Source organism: Syngnathus acus, chromosome 21 (genome assembly GCF_901709675.1).
Source record: "Syngnathus acus chromosome 21, fSynAcu1.2, whole genome shotgun sequence".
Lineage (NCBI taxonomy): Eukaryota > Metazoa > Chordata > Actinopteri > Syngnathiformes > Syngnathidae > Syngnathus > Syngnathus acus.
Genome location: NC_051105.1, coordinates 2,461,872 through 2,475,630, shown reverse-complemented (window position 1 = coordinate 2,475,630; position 13,759 = coordinate 2,461,872). Strand labels below are relative to the sequence as shown.

The following is a 13,759-nucleotide window of genomic DNA, read 5'->3' as shown; positions in this document are numbered from 1 at the left end:
TATGTGGACACGAGTGTTATTCCCAAAGAGACACATTACCTTCAGTGAGAAAAAAAAACACAACAACAGTACTTCAGGAGTCACACTTTATCCAAGAAGAGACTGAGGGTCATGGCAGCAAAGTGGAGACTGTGGAGTATAGTACTAAGGCGTCCAGAGGCTACAGTGACGTCGGCCGCTGGTGTCGGCCGAGCGCTACGTGGCCATCTGCCGCCCGCTGCGGTACAACCTCACAGTGAGGGTCGAGCGAATTCAACTTTGTGTTTGTGTGTGCTGGTTCTGCTCTCTTCTGGTGAGCGGCGTGTTAATGAGGGAGGACCTGGCGCTAACATTAGCATTTGCATGATTTGTTTGGGAGATTAATCAGTTTGACCAATGAGAGAACCAGACGTCACTGTTATGTACTGTGTTGGAATCCATTACCTTGCTTGGAAATCTTCTACTCGTTAATATCTGTATGGATGTCATGTACTAAACATTATTCTCCAATCCCCTTAAGTTCTATTCACTGAGTTGTCGTGCTCCAAATCAAAAAATAAATCCCAATTTTCAGAAACAAGACTATCACAACAGGTCAGAGGTACTGCAGTTGCCATCATATCATGACTTGACTAAAAAAAAGCCCATTTCTGTGACAGTGACATAAAGCCACTACTCTGTCTTATTGTGAGAAATATGCAGTTACGCAAACCTTACCAAGCTGGATGCCAGATACACTTCAAACCAGAAGGGGATAACAAAGTAGTCTCCCATAATCCTGCACCTACGAGAATGACCATAGCAGTCACTGCTCCGACGTTATTTGTATAACATTTTAATTTTTATGAAAAAGATCGAAGAATAAATTGCTGGAATATGAAGAAGACATTTATCTTTGTCTCATTTTTCATATCACAAAATCCTACCATTTGAACAAGACATTTTACACACTGATTAGATTCTTCCACCTTTGCTCTAAAAATAATTTATATGGAACATAACCCCTTGTCGTGTGAACTAGCTGCAAATATGACAAGGATTTTTCCACCTTTTTAATGGCCTATGTTGGATTCCATGGAATTGTGTCACCGGTTAGTGTGTATTCCTCTCAATCATACAGAATACACAACTGTCGTGATGCTGACAAACTATCATATCATATTAATTCTCGTGAAAAATTGATGAAAGCGGTAAACGTCTCATTCAGTGCCTCCCTCCATTTCCTTGTCGGGAACAACAGCGACACATTGGACATGTTTATTCCCATGACTGTATTGAGATGTAAACGTAAAACAATGTCACAATGAGTCCCTGTCGAGCCAACTGGAACAAGAACAAAAACATGACTTGTTTTCGTGTGTGGCGTCATCAAATAAAACGCCGTTATAATTTGAGTCTTATGAAACATGATTGTTTTCAATCAAATTACTTAGTCTTTTTTTTTCAAACCGATGAGTCAGTTATTCTAAAGTAATGCATTAAGAGTTTCCGTCTATTCATTTAATCCACTCCAACGTTTGAAAAGAGCAGCGTGGATGTTGATGAATGCTCAATTTGAGGAGAGCATTAATTTTTTTTTCTGTAAAAGCTAAATCATATGCAAATGACGCTAAACAGACAACAAAGAGGCACTCGCTGCTGCAAGCGTGACAGATGGCTTGGTTCTCGGAGAATCCCGATTAATCATGCAAACAAGCTGGTTTAAAAGCGCGTATTTAATTGGAATGTAGCGCTGATTTGGATATTTTTGGTCAAACAAAAGAAAAATTGCCATCTTTTCGTGAACCCCCTCCCCCTCTCCCTAAATAATTCTGGGCACTAACTGGCATTATTACACTTCCTTGATTGCTCACACGAGGACATTCTCTGCAGGGTGTCCATGCTTCATTCGCATCCTGTTTGACCATTGCAAAGATTGGTGTAAAATCTGAACTTGTAAAGTAACTTACAACTATAACAAACATCACATGGGGCGCTCTGTAGGTGTGAATGCTGGCTATTAGGCTATCGCAGAGAGTGAGCAACACTGTTCAGAAAATCACTGGCTGCCCTCTTCCCTCTCTGGAAGACATCGCCAACATCCACTACCTCAGCAGAACGACACACCCCGGACATTTTTCTTTGAAATACCGCCTTCATTACAACTCATTTCCGTCCGACCGCAGCGCGCCGGGACGCATTATTGTGACAGCGCTGTCGCTGCAAATGAGAAAATATTCCAAAATTTGAGCGGAACGCTATAGAGCTGACAAAGCCCGCACAAATACTCAAGAACAGCTTTTTCCTCAGAGACATAAGCGCGCTGAACAACAGCAAAAAACAAATCAACCGAAAATAATCACTGCCGACACACCTGCTTTTGTTTCCGCAATGTCAGACACTTCTGCAATTAAGATCTTTTTTTTTTCTTTAATTTATTTTGTTTTAGATGAATGCTAACAAACAACCAAATAAAAATTGGACACTCAAGGATTTAGTCATCAATAGATATTATTATTAATAGTAAGATTTTGTTTCATTTGTAGCCCAAGTAAAAATGTCTCTTCACACATTCACTAAAAAAAAAAAAAAAAAAAAAACTCATGTCTGGGGGCTTCTACCATGTTTCTATGCTCTCTGTATTCAACATCACTGAGACAAGTTGCTGCCATGTTAAATGAAATGGCATGGACTTCTGTCAGGGTGCTTTTACAGTTGAGGAGTGAAAATTGCATTGCTTAGTACGACAGCCACAAACATGTCACTTTGAGACAAAAAAATGGCAGCAATTTGACACTTACGGTGACATCTGTATTATAAAAAAAAAAAACGCTTTTTGCAATATAAGGCGAAAGTGAGCGGAAACTGTCTACTGATTGCTACGATGCAGGAGACCTTGTGAGATTAGTCTACAGTCCGACTGGGCTCAGATGTTAGATTGAACACAGAGTGGTCACATTACACACACGTATATATGTATGTGTGTGTGTGTTTTATGGAAATTGAAAGATAAGAAAAAAGAGGAATCAACAATATGAAACATTTGCAGCTGGAGACATAAACACCACCCAACCTGCCAAATGCGGGTGACGTGTAACACAGCTCCTTCCATTTGCCAGAAAAAATGTGATGAATTTTGTTTTCCTGTTTGCTTATCTAGTAACAAATTTTCAAAAAGTTTATCTGTTGCTGTGGCTCCCCTTTACCCCATTGTGAAATCATTCAAATTAGTATTCTGTTTGAACTACCGTAATTTTCGGACTATAAGTCGCGGTTTTTTTTCATAGTTTGGGTGGGGGGGCGACTTATACTCAGGAGCGACTTATATACATATATATGGGTTTTTTTCACTTTTTTGGGCATTTTATGGCTGGTGCGACTTATACTCCGGTGCGACTTATAGTCCGGAAATTACGGTACATGTGCAGTGATGAGATGTGCTCACCCAGGAAGCCTGATGAGGGAGGGTTGGGCTGAATGTTTGCCTGACTGTTGCCTTGAATCACATCCCAGAGGCCCCAAATATATCTGGGATGGAGGATGTAGAAGGGCTGGTCGGGGTGCAACTTGCGGTGTTCCGCATACGGTCCAAACAGGTCATAGTCTGGACTGGTGTACCACTGACAAAAAAGTAGGGGAGTAAAAAAACACAGCATCAGACCACAGAAAGGTACACATTACAATGCTCCAACCTAAAGTACTTTTAGACAACTCAAGAAAAGAAAAATGTTCTGCACTGCTTTCAGCACAATACAAACATGACATACATATTCACTCCAAATTTGTGTCACATGGACCTGGGATACAACAATCACCATCAATACAGTGGAGCCTCGGTATTCGAACGTCCCGGTTCTCGAACAAATCGGTATTCGAACAAAAAATTCAAGATTTTTTTGCTTCGGATGTCTCCTGCAACGGTTGGCGCTTCTTTCCTCGCGCGTGCCCGCCGGCCGGCTGTCGCCTCCTCAGTCACATCTGCAGTGATGCAATTTGCTCAGAGGCGCGCCATCAGGGTGTATTTAAACGCCGCTCTCCCGTCACGCATTTGCGAAAGGTAAAGCGCAAAGTGGTGAAGAATCACTGTATAGGCCAACCAACCTTGCTCAAGTTGAGACTGTAAGGCGCGGGGTCCCAGGCCAGCAAGGTTACATTTTTGTAAAGAGAACTAGTCTGGAAGCGAAACCTTGGATTTGCCATAACCTGTAGAAGACAGAACGCAGATACTTGATAATGCCATGATGTTTTTTCATTGTGATAAACATGTTTTATTTGAACCAAATATGTATGCATCACTCAAATATAACACTTTTTAGAGCAACAACTTGTCCTTACTGACATTTTTAACACCCAATTGTTTTTTTCCTAATTATCGTAAAGATATTTTGAGACTTGCATCACTTTTTCCTTAAGTGTCTTGTCACACATCTCGTTCTAAGACACTGTAAAATAAACTCAAGAGATTTGCTTTGAAATACATCATTTCATCATGTCTGCAGGAGACCCTACTTAGTTACGCCTTTGTTCGCATAAGCAGCAATCAAGCACAATTGCAACGAGCATTTAGCAAGCTAGCTGTTAGCTATATAAGTAGTTCTCATTACTTTACATGCTGTGACATGGCTTCATTACAGGTGAGGTGGTATCAGAGTGTAGTATTGATGCATTTTTCCGAGAACAAGTACAGTACAAATATACAAGTATCAGGGCTAATACTTAATATGATTAATAGGCAAATCTTAATTTTAATGATAAAAGCAATCCTCTTTCAGAGAATGAATTATTAAAAAAAAAAAATAACACTAAATAACACAAAAACATAATTTCACAAGAACACAGCGCCCCCACGACCCTCGTCATTTTGTAAGATGAATGAATAGATGAAACATTAAGACAAAAGGGTGAAAACTTTTAAGATCGCAATGTTGGAAGAGGAAGTCGCAATTTGATGACACTATAGCAATAGTCTGAGTTTTACAAGGCCAGTTCAAATTTGAATCCCTAAAAATTCTAAGCATTCACTCTCAATATTAGAAGTAAAAAAATGGAAATATTTAAATAAAAGGTGTCATTCCAGAAAAATGTGTCGTCATTTGACAAGAATCAATTTGTACTAAAGACAAGACAATTTGTATGAGAGACTACCTTCTGAAGAATAATGGGGGGAAGAAAATGCTACTTTAAAAGAATAAGAATAAACCTATAATATTCAACGATCATCTTGTTAGCCTGTTCTCGTAGCGACCAAAAGAATTACTTTGATGTACCGTTTCTCAGAAGTCAACGGCATTTCTAGTAGTACCGTGACAAGTGAGGAAAAAAAAGATTGCTAGTAAGCAAACATTCAAGTATACATTGGTGTGGCATTTGAACAGTGGAGAGAAGTGGACGAATTGGGCTTTCTACTCCAAAGGTAAGAAGTGATGATCTTGTCATATGTGTTGTGTTCTTTTCACTTATCAGCTGCCTGCCTGGCTGGCTTTGCTAGCAGATGGAAATGTTTCCCTTATCTGGAGGCAAGGCCATATTTCTGCAACCAAATTGTGTCTATTTATAGGAATAATTCATTATGTGTTCCACCACAGGATATCAACGTCTTCTAGTATGTTAGCACCTGTCAACCTCATTATTATCATTTGTGTTCTCACCTCTGAGTTGATGATGCGGATGGTGGTCTTGCTGCCCACGTCTTTCTCGTAGCCCTCGGTGGGGGCCGCGTTGAACCTAATCACAGCATCATGAGCATCTGAAATCATACATACCATGACGTTTAAGTGACATCCTGCTACTTTTTGTCACTATGATGGCTCGCAGAAGCCAGAGTTGATAAACACCTTTGCCATGTCGCAGACAAAAGTATCATTCGTTCACACAGCCACACAAATGCTATGTTGTTTTACAAAACCACTCACTGTGGATTTAGAACAAATCGAGGCAAGGTTGGGTTAATTGTTTTTGACCCAGTAGATTGACTAATATTGGATTTAGGTGGGCTGAGGACATGGTTACCATTTGAGAGAGTTTGGTTGTGTGCTGAAGTTGAAGTACATTAAATGTTAATAGTTTTGAAAAAAAAAAAAAAGGCGGATAGGCTTTATGATGTCAATTCCCAGCCGCTGCCTGTCCCAAGCCTAGATAAAAATGAGTGGGGTGGTTGGGTCATCATAAAAACTCAATAAATCACATTTACATCAGATAAAGTGGAAAAACATCATGACATTTTGCAGAGGCAAATGTGACAATCATGCCACACTATTGCCCTCTAACGGTCAGTCTTGGTAACTGAGGTAGGTATTATTGATTACACTTGACTTGAATTACCGGCAGATGCCCAAAAGATGGCACTACAGAAGAGAAAAACTTTCTTTTCCTGACAAGCTTCAACCAACTTTGCGTTAATTTGCAGGACCAACTAGTTAAAACATTACCATATTGTTTAGTGCAAGTACAATACAAATGTTATTATTTCTACATGTAAATAAAGGTGCAAATTTTGCATGTTACGTATGAAAGCTTATTTCACTGTGTATAGAAACTTTTTTTCATTTAAAGGCCTTACCAAAAACATGAAATAAATATGTATGCACATAAATATCCGACTATAAATACATAATAATAATATTAATAATAATAATAATAATAAATATTACACCAATATAAAAATATACAGCTATAAAAATTAAAAAGTAACGTCTTCCAAAAGTATTTGCGTGTTTAAATTGCTTGTATCTAAAGCTGCTGTTCGCAGTGGTGACCAGACGGTGGCAGTAATGCATTGCGCAATGCATCATGAATCGTTCAGATGAACAGATTGATCATCCCCACAAGTAACGCAATAAAGTATTTTTAACGTTTACATTTCAAGACTATATATTTTGTCAACACGAGTCCACGCCATTGCAAACAACAAGCATATAATGATAAGCACAGTCAAATGAAAAAGGGTCAATCTACATCTGTGTGTGTGTGACACTATAACTTCCTGTGTTGTGCTGGTGACCTTTTTTATGACGAGGAAAAATGTTGATATTAAAATGAACAAGTGCACAGATCCACTGCAAAATCTGCAACAACTCCCAGCTGGACATTGATGTTGTAGACTTTTTTTTTTATACATTTGCTTTGTGTTCATTGCTAATTATTCTCTTTCCTCAAAGTGCCAAGTGCGGGAATGGTTATTTGCAGAGGACATATGCGCTAAGGCATTTACTGGAAGGCATTGACAGTATTTTTTTAGCTAATAGTGAACAAAGCTTAAAAAGGTTTCAAGCTCTTTAATGCTATTCCCAAAAATGTACTGTCAAACTAAACACAAAACAGACGATTACAACTGTATTTCACATAACTTGGTGCTAGAGATTGCCAGCTGAATGTTAGCAAACAATGCAAATCACCACAGGCAGCCAAACAAATAGCATCGGTGTCATGCAACAGCTATTTGAACACCAATGGTGGAGCAACACATATAGATAGTGATAGGTTGATAGTTACCGTGCAGCATTTATTCATGAAAGTGAATGGAACCCGCAAGAATATATTGGGTGTCAATTCTGTGGCATCAAATAGAGTGGAGGCATAATATTGAATCAGAATGAAAGCTTGTGGAGGTTAAATTATTCAAGTGGATGATGCACACGGTGCAATCAATTGAGAATTGGCATCTAATACAGACGAGACCCTTATTTGAACAAATATATTATTCTGATAGATAGCTAGTTGAAGTGCAACGTTTAATTATTCAAGTGGGCAATGCACAGAGGGATTAATCGGGGTGTGGCGTGTTTTCAGAGTTTGCGCTATATAAGCAATTAATCGGGGTGCTTCAGAGTTTGCACTATCTATTCAGAACAATAAAACAGATTATGTCATAAACACTGTGAATGCATGCTGTGTTTCACATCACGCAACTGTCGCCTCTTTCAAAGACTTTTTTTTCTATGCACAGCTGCCACAATAAATATCAGGCAGAGGGCATGCTGTTGATATTACCAGAAATGTTTCATGCATTCAGGAATCAAATTTAAAGACACTCAATGTGATGTAAAGACACCTGATGGATGCCAGAACAGGAGCTGTTGAGGGTGGGATAACACACACCAACCTTTTATTTCCCTAGTGAGCCATCTGTCAGGGATTTCACACTTTTTCTCCAGCCTGCCAAGCTCCTCCATCTACCAACTAGAGTGCGCACAGATTGGAAAGGTGTGCAAACTGCTAACTGCGGGCCTTGCTTGACATATCAGTCGCTGCTCTGCTGCTGCCAAATTTGACGAATGGAAATGAAAATGTGATCGTGCATATTCAACGTCAAAGGTTATTTGGTGGAACATCTGCAGCCTTATTTCTAAATGTATGTATTCCTGGACAGTTCAGAGGTGCAGGGTTCCATCCCGGCTCCGGCCTTCCTCTGTGGAGTTTGCGTCTTTTCCCACCGCCGCCCCGGGTACTTCGCTTTCCTTCCACATTCCAAAAACACGCCTAGTCAGCCAGATTACCAATCCAAATAGTCCAAACATGTATGCTAGGCCACTCCAAATTGCCCCTAGGTGTGAGTGCGTGTGGATGGTTGTTGCTCTCCGTGTACCCTGCGATTGGCTGGCAACCAATTCAGGTTGTCCCCCGCCTACCCAAAGACTATTGGGCCCCGCCTACTGCCCGATGACGGCTGGGATAGGCTCCAGCACGCCCGCCACCCTCATGACGAAAAGCAGTTTAGAAGATGGATGGACGAATGTATTTCTTTCAATATATATTGAAAGAAACACAAATATTTTTTTTAAATTTATTAATCGCATAGTGAGTGAGTGAGGGAGGGAGGGAGGTAGAATTGCATGAATGGCATGCTTTAATAATAATAATAATAATTATTATTATTATTATGCTTTGTCCTCCTCCCTAAATTTTAATGTAACTATGTACTTGTTTATGTGTTGCTGGTTCGTGATGACATGCTTGGTGTTTAGTGTTTTGCTGATTATAGTTTGTCTGTGCAGTTATAGATCACCAAAAAAATATATAGTCAGTGGTGCCCTGGGATTCGAGTTTGATTTGTTCCACGACTACACTTGTAGCTCCGAACACTCGCATCTTTCCCCATTGAAATGCCATTAATGCCCCCTAAAAAAAAAAAGCTGGGAAATCCATCAACTCATGGATAGTGGCTCAGTTCCCATCCTCTGCAAATAGCAGCGCAATTCAACGCATTTCAATACTGCAGTTTGTGCATCTGCATCATAGCGAAAGCTTCTTATAATCTTTCCAAATCATGTAGCTGACTTTGGTACCCCAAATATTCATCTGTGCTTACTTTCACAAATGCGTCAGCAAATCACCTCCATCGCTTCCTGTTAGCGAGCGACCGCAGCGACAGACACAACAACTTTGGTTTCCTCTGCCGTATACATCCTCACCTTACATTTTCTCACACCACTTGAACAACAATCTATGCATGCAGCTTTAAAACTGCTGAGTTCAAAATTGGAGCGCCCCAGGAAATGGAGTCAATTTGACCCAATTTTGGGTGGTTTTGCTAAACCCAGGGTTGGTTTTTAGCAAAAGAATCCAAAATGGGGTCAAATTGTCACATTTCTGGATCAGTCCAATTTTTAATCCAAATGGTTTATTTGGCTTTTCTTTTAACCCAGCAGTTTTCAGGATGTTCTGTGTGGATAGATGGAAGCAGACAGGCACTATTCACACTAATGATTGTGCCTTCATTTGAAATCATCTTGTTTCTGCTTCACTAATTTCTTTCCAGCAAATCCACTTTTAGCATTCACATGGAATATTTACAGGTATTATATGATTATTAGTTCTTAAAATATCTCGCGATGACTGAGGAAATGATCCATGAATGTGACACAATTTCAACTATTCTGCTGACAGCTTTGTTTTTCTCTTCAAATCCTCGGACAGTTTCACCATGAACTTGATTAATGGAAGTTACTCCGTTATATATATTTGGTCTATTTTCAAATGTAAGGAATTATTCAGGAAATGAATCACTCACGTTATTATCAACTTCAAATTCCATGAATCTGAAATCAGGACAACTCTACAATTGCCACAAGAGGTGCAGTTGAAATGATGATTCCCTAATTGAACTCATCCACTCCCATTGACTTCTATAGACGTCAAAGCTCCAATTTAACTGGGCTTGCGGTGAAAGAGGTTAACATACTACAAGAGCCTGCTTATGTAACAAAGTGAATGTATGAAGTGCCACTGTAAACTATGAGCGTTCAAATCCGAGAATATTTTTTTTGTTCATATTCAAGCAATGATTCAGGACGTGAGGTCAAATGAAAGGAACCACAAGACCACTCACCAATTTCTTTGCCCAGTCCCGATCGTAAAATGGCACCAGCAGAGGCGACCACGGCACATGTCTTGATGGGACTCCCGCCTTGGGACATGCGCATCTGTTCCAGCTGGAGGGCCGGCACTAGATGGGCCCATCCCAGTGAGAAGAAAGGCTTCTCTGATCCGTCTACCGTGCTCAGCCGGGCCTTGGCCTTCAGCTGACACAGCAGCTCCTTGGCACTTTGAGAGGGTCGGCGGAGCCCCTTGTAGGCCACGCGGTGTTTGTTGCTCTTCACGTATTCATTCCAGGCTCGCTGCAGCCTCGGCTCCAGCATCTCAATGGACAAGCGCCCTTGCCACAGGCGCTTCAACAGTGACACTGACTTGGAGTTCTCCTCCAGGTTGGAGAAAGCGTCAGCAGTTTTCCTGACACGTTCAGTCCTTATTCTGTTGGTCTTGATTTCATCTGCATTTTCTCGCTCAGATTCATCCTCCTCATCTTCCTCTCCTCCATGAGGTTGGGCTCTATTCACGTGGTTTTGATATTCCGGAGTTTGGGAAGTCATTTCATGACTTTGAAACGCCGGGTCTGAGTGAGAGTCTACATTCTCTGTGCCAAAGGAAGACCAGGCCGCCAGAGTCTGGGGGTCCATGTAGTTTTGGTTACTGAGCTCCTGGCTGCCATTGTTGCTGGAGGTCACAGAGCTGTTGTGAGGCTCAGGTTCCAGCACATCTCCCGGTATGGTCGGGGTCGAGCTGGAGACTGCGACAGTGTTCTGATGGGAGGCCTGGATAGAGGCCATGCGACGGGTGTCGGGGTGCTGGGAGATGAGGGAGCCAGCAGAGATCGGCAACTTCTTAACTCGTGCGTCAAGGAAGTACGAGAAAAGGGCGAAAAAGATGAGCATCCAGGCCAGCATTCCCACCAACACAAGCTGTCTCCACTGCCTCATGCTGGACTTTATAACCAAGGGGAGCTCACCGACAACAAACAAAGCCATGCAGCTGGAGCAGGAGGGGAGTGATGGCGAGAGGGGCTGGAAGGGGAGGACAGGGGTCAGCCAAGACGTCACTGCAGGGCCTGGAGGAGAAATAAAGATCATAAGGAAGGGCTGAGCTGGTATGTCTAAATTGTGACTTAAATCAAAAGACAACAAACCTATCCTTAGTTCCTAATAAAAGTCAAATAAAAAGTCGAGTATGTCCTGATGTTATAGAGTTTGGAAAACAGGTCATTTTTTGGGGGGAAAAAATTCACATATAAGTCGCTCCTCATTATAAGTCGCCCCCCCCCCACCCCACCCAAACTATGAAAAAAAACGCGACTTATAGTCCGAAAAAATTACGGTACATAAAAAAATCAATTAGCTTTATATTAAAAATAATTCAGCACTACTTGTATCTCAAGGCAAACTTGTTTTATAAATCCCTGGAGAGGAAATATAGAATTTATGACTGTGACATTTTTACGATAGAACGATTTATTCCGATGTGATTTGTTTCTAATTGTAAAAAATGTTTTAAATTGTGTTTGTATTAGAGGCTCTACTGTACACAGTAAAGAAAGTGAGTAAAGCTTTGAATACACATTACGGCACCACAACCTCCTTAGCCAAACTTAATTAGAAAAAGATGGTCTCTTAATGTGAGACAGGCTTTTCTCAGGGGACAAATGGGGGTCTTGTCAGACGGAAACCTCTCGTCGTAATTACAGCTTCCCGTCAGTCCTGCCAGGACTTGCAGAGTGCGGCGGAAAGGCACCCAGGCACCGCTCACATAAACCGACCCCCTTTAACCCTTTACATCCACATCCGTGCACACACCCCCCCTCCGGAGGCCAAAGCTCAAGCGTTGACCTCAGTCAAGCTCCAGGAAAACAGCAAGGAACAACTAGGCCAAAGAATATTGCGACTGCATGGAGACACACATAGCGAAAGTGACATGCTTTGTGAAAGCCTCGGGGCTACGTCAGGTGGGAGCCGTGATTCATATGCTGCGAATGTAGCAGCAGTTCCAACACGTCTACGGGAGGTCAAACGTTTCCCAATGGAGAAATAGGACTTTCTAACACTGACTCAGTTTTACAAAAAAAACAAGCACGCAGCTGGCAAAATGTTTTCGACAAACCAAAATGACATCTCAAATGTGTATGTGGTTGCCCTGCCCAGGCAGAATTCAGGTTGAGTCGGTGAGCGTGAAACAACACAAGCGTAGTGATGGAGAAGCAAGAGCAGAGGACGATGGTTGGCGAGGCTCTCCACAGAGCAACACATGGCAATGAGATGCGGATGAAAGTCCCAAAATGAGAGGTTAGCCTCTTTGAGAACAAGATGAACCTATTTATGGCATTTTACTTTTAATTCATAAGTCGTACTAATGCTCGATGGATGGATGGATGGATGGATGGATGGATGGATGGATGGATGGATGGATGGATGGATGGATGGATGGATGGATGGATGGATGGATGGATGGATGGATGGATGGATGGATGGATGGATGGATGGATGGATGGATGGATGGATGGATGGATGGATGGATGGATGGCGGACGGACAGACGGACGACTTCCTTGAATGTTGAACCATAAACAGATGGTTAACTGGTCTCACTTTAGCACAGTTGAGCTGACCTTGCAACAAGTAATGTTTTCCTTGTGACTACTTGCACATATAGAGTATCAATTTATTGGTCTCTTTGGAGGCATAACAGTGTCTAAAGTTTCAGAACATTTACTGAAAGATTTTTCCTAAAAGGATTTTTGAGTGAGTTAGTGAGCTGGTCTGGTCTGCCACCTCATCCCTTGTGCTCAACATGTTCCTCTATTTAGTCTGGCAGTGAGGTCATATGTCAATTACCCCTATGTGGTGTTTAAATTTATCTCGTCTTTTTTTAACTACAAATGTTTTCCCCTTCTACCACTCTAAGCGCTCTTACAGAACCTTTAGATGGAAAGTGTGAGCAAATGCTGCTGTGACGCTTTGTTCATTACGACACCATTTTTCCAGCATCACAATGATGCACACTGATATCCATCTATCCATCCATCTATCCATCCATCCATCCATCCATCCATCCATGCATTAATTTTCTTCACTGCTTATCCCATGCAGAGCTACCATGGCAACGGAGCCTCTCCCATGCGGTTACACCCTGGACAGATCATCAGTCAATCGCAGAGGCAACTTTACAGCCGAACATGCATGTTGGGAGGATGTCGGACTTCCCAGAAGGAAATTCAGGGTTGAAACGTGGAAAGAAGCTATTCCATCACAGTTCTTGATGTCTCAATACAAGGCAGGATCCCGAAGGAAGTGGTCTTTGCTGATGGACTTTCCATGCATGCTCATGAATAGACAGGCAGGTCTCAGAGCAGAAGAAAACCACAAAAGAAAAAACGTCTTCTTTGCAGAGGAAACTTTTCCATTACTTGTTCCGGCAATCTTCTGTGTAATCATCCCTCCCAATACACAGACAAGAGCATTGACGTCAGAACAGAC

The 13,759-nt window shown here is 41.5% G+C and overlaps 1 protein-coding gene across 1 annotated transcript in view; it reads right to left on the bottom strand.

Moving 5' to 3' along the window:
* The window catches only part of st6gal2a (ST6 beta-galactosamide alpha-2,6-sialyltranferase 2a), a 30,936-nt gene that overhangs the window by 3,426 nt on the left and 13,751 nt on the right, over positions 1-13,759 (bottom strand). Inside the window, exons 3-6 of the mRNA XM_037240281.1 lie at positions 10,286-11,341; positions 5,607-5,704; positions 4,060-4,161; positions 3,404-3,578 (exon numbers count right to left, since the gene is read on the bottom strand). Of these exons, the coding sequence (XP_037096176.1) occupies positions 3,404-3,578; positions 4,060-4,161; positions 5,607-5,704; positions 10,286-11,261 (1,351 nt within the window). The 5' untranslated portion in view covers positions 11,262-11,341. The remainder of the gene's footprint in view (positions 1-3,403; positions 3,579-4,059; positions 4,162-5,606; positions 5,705-10,285; positions 11,342-13,759) is intronic.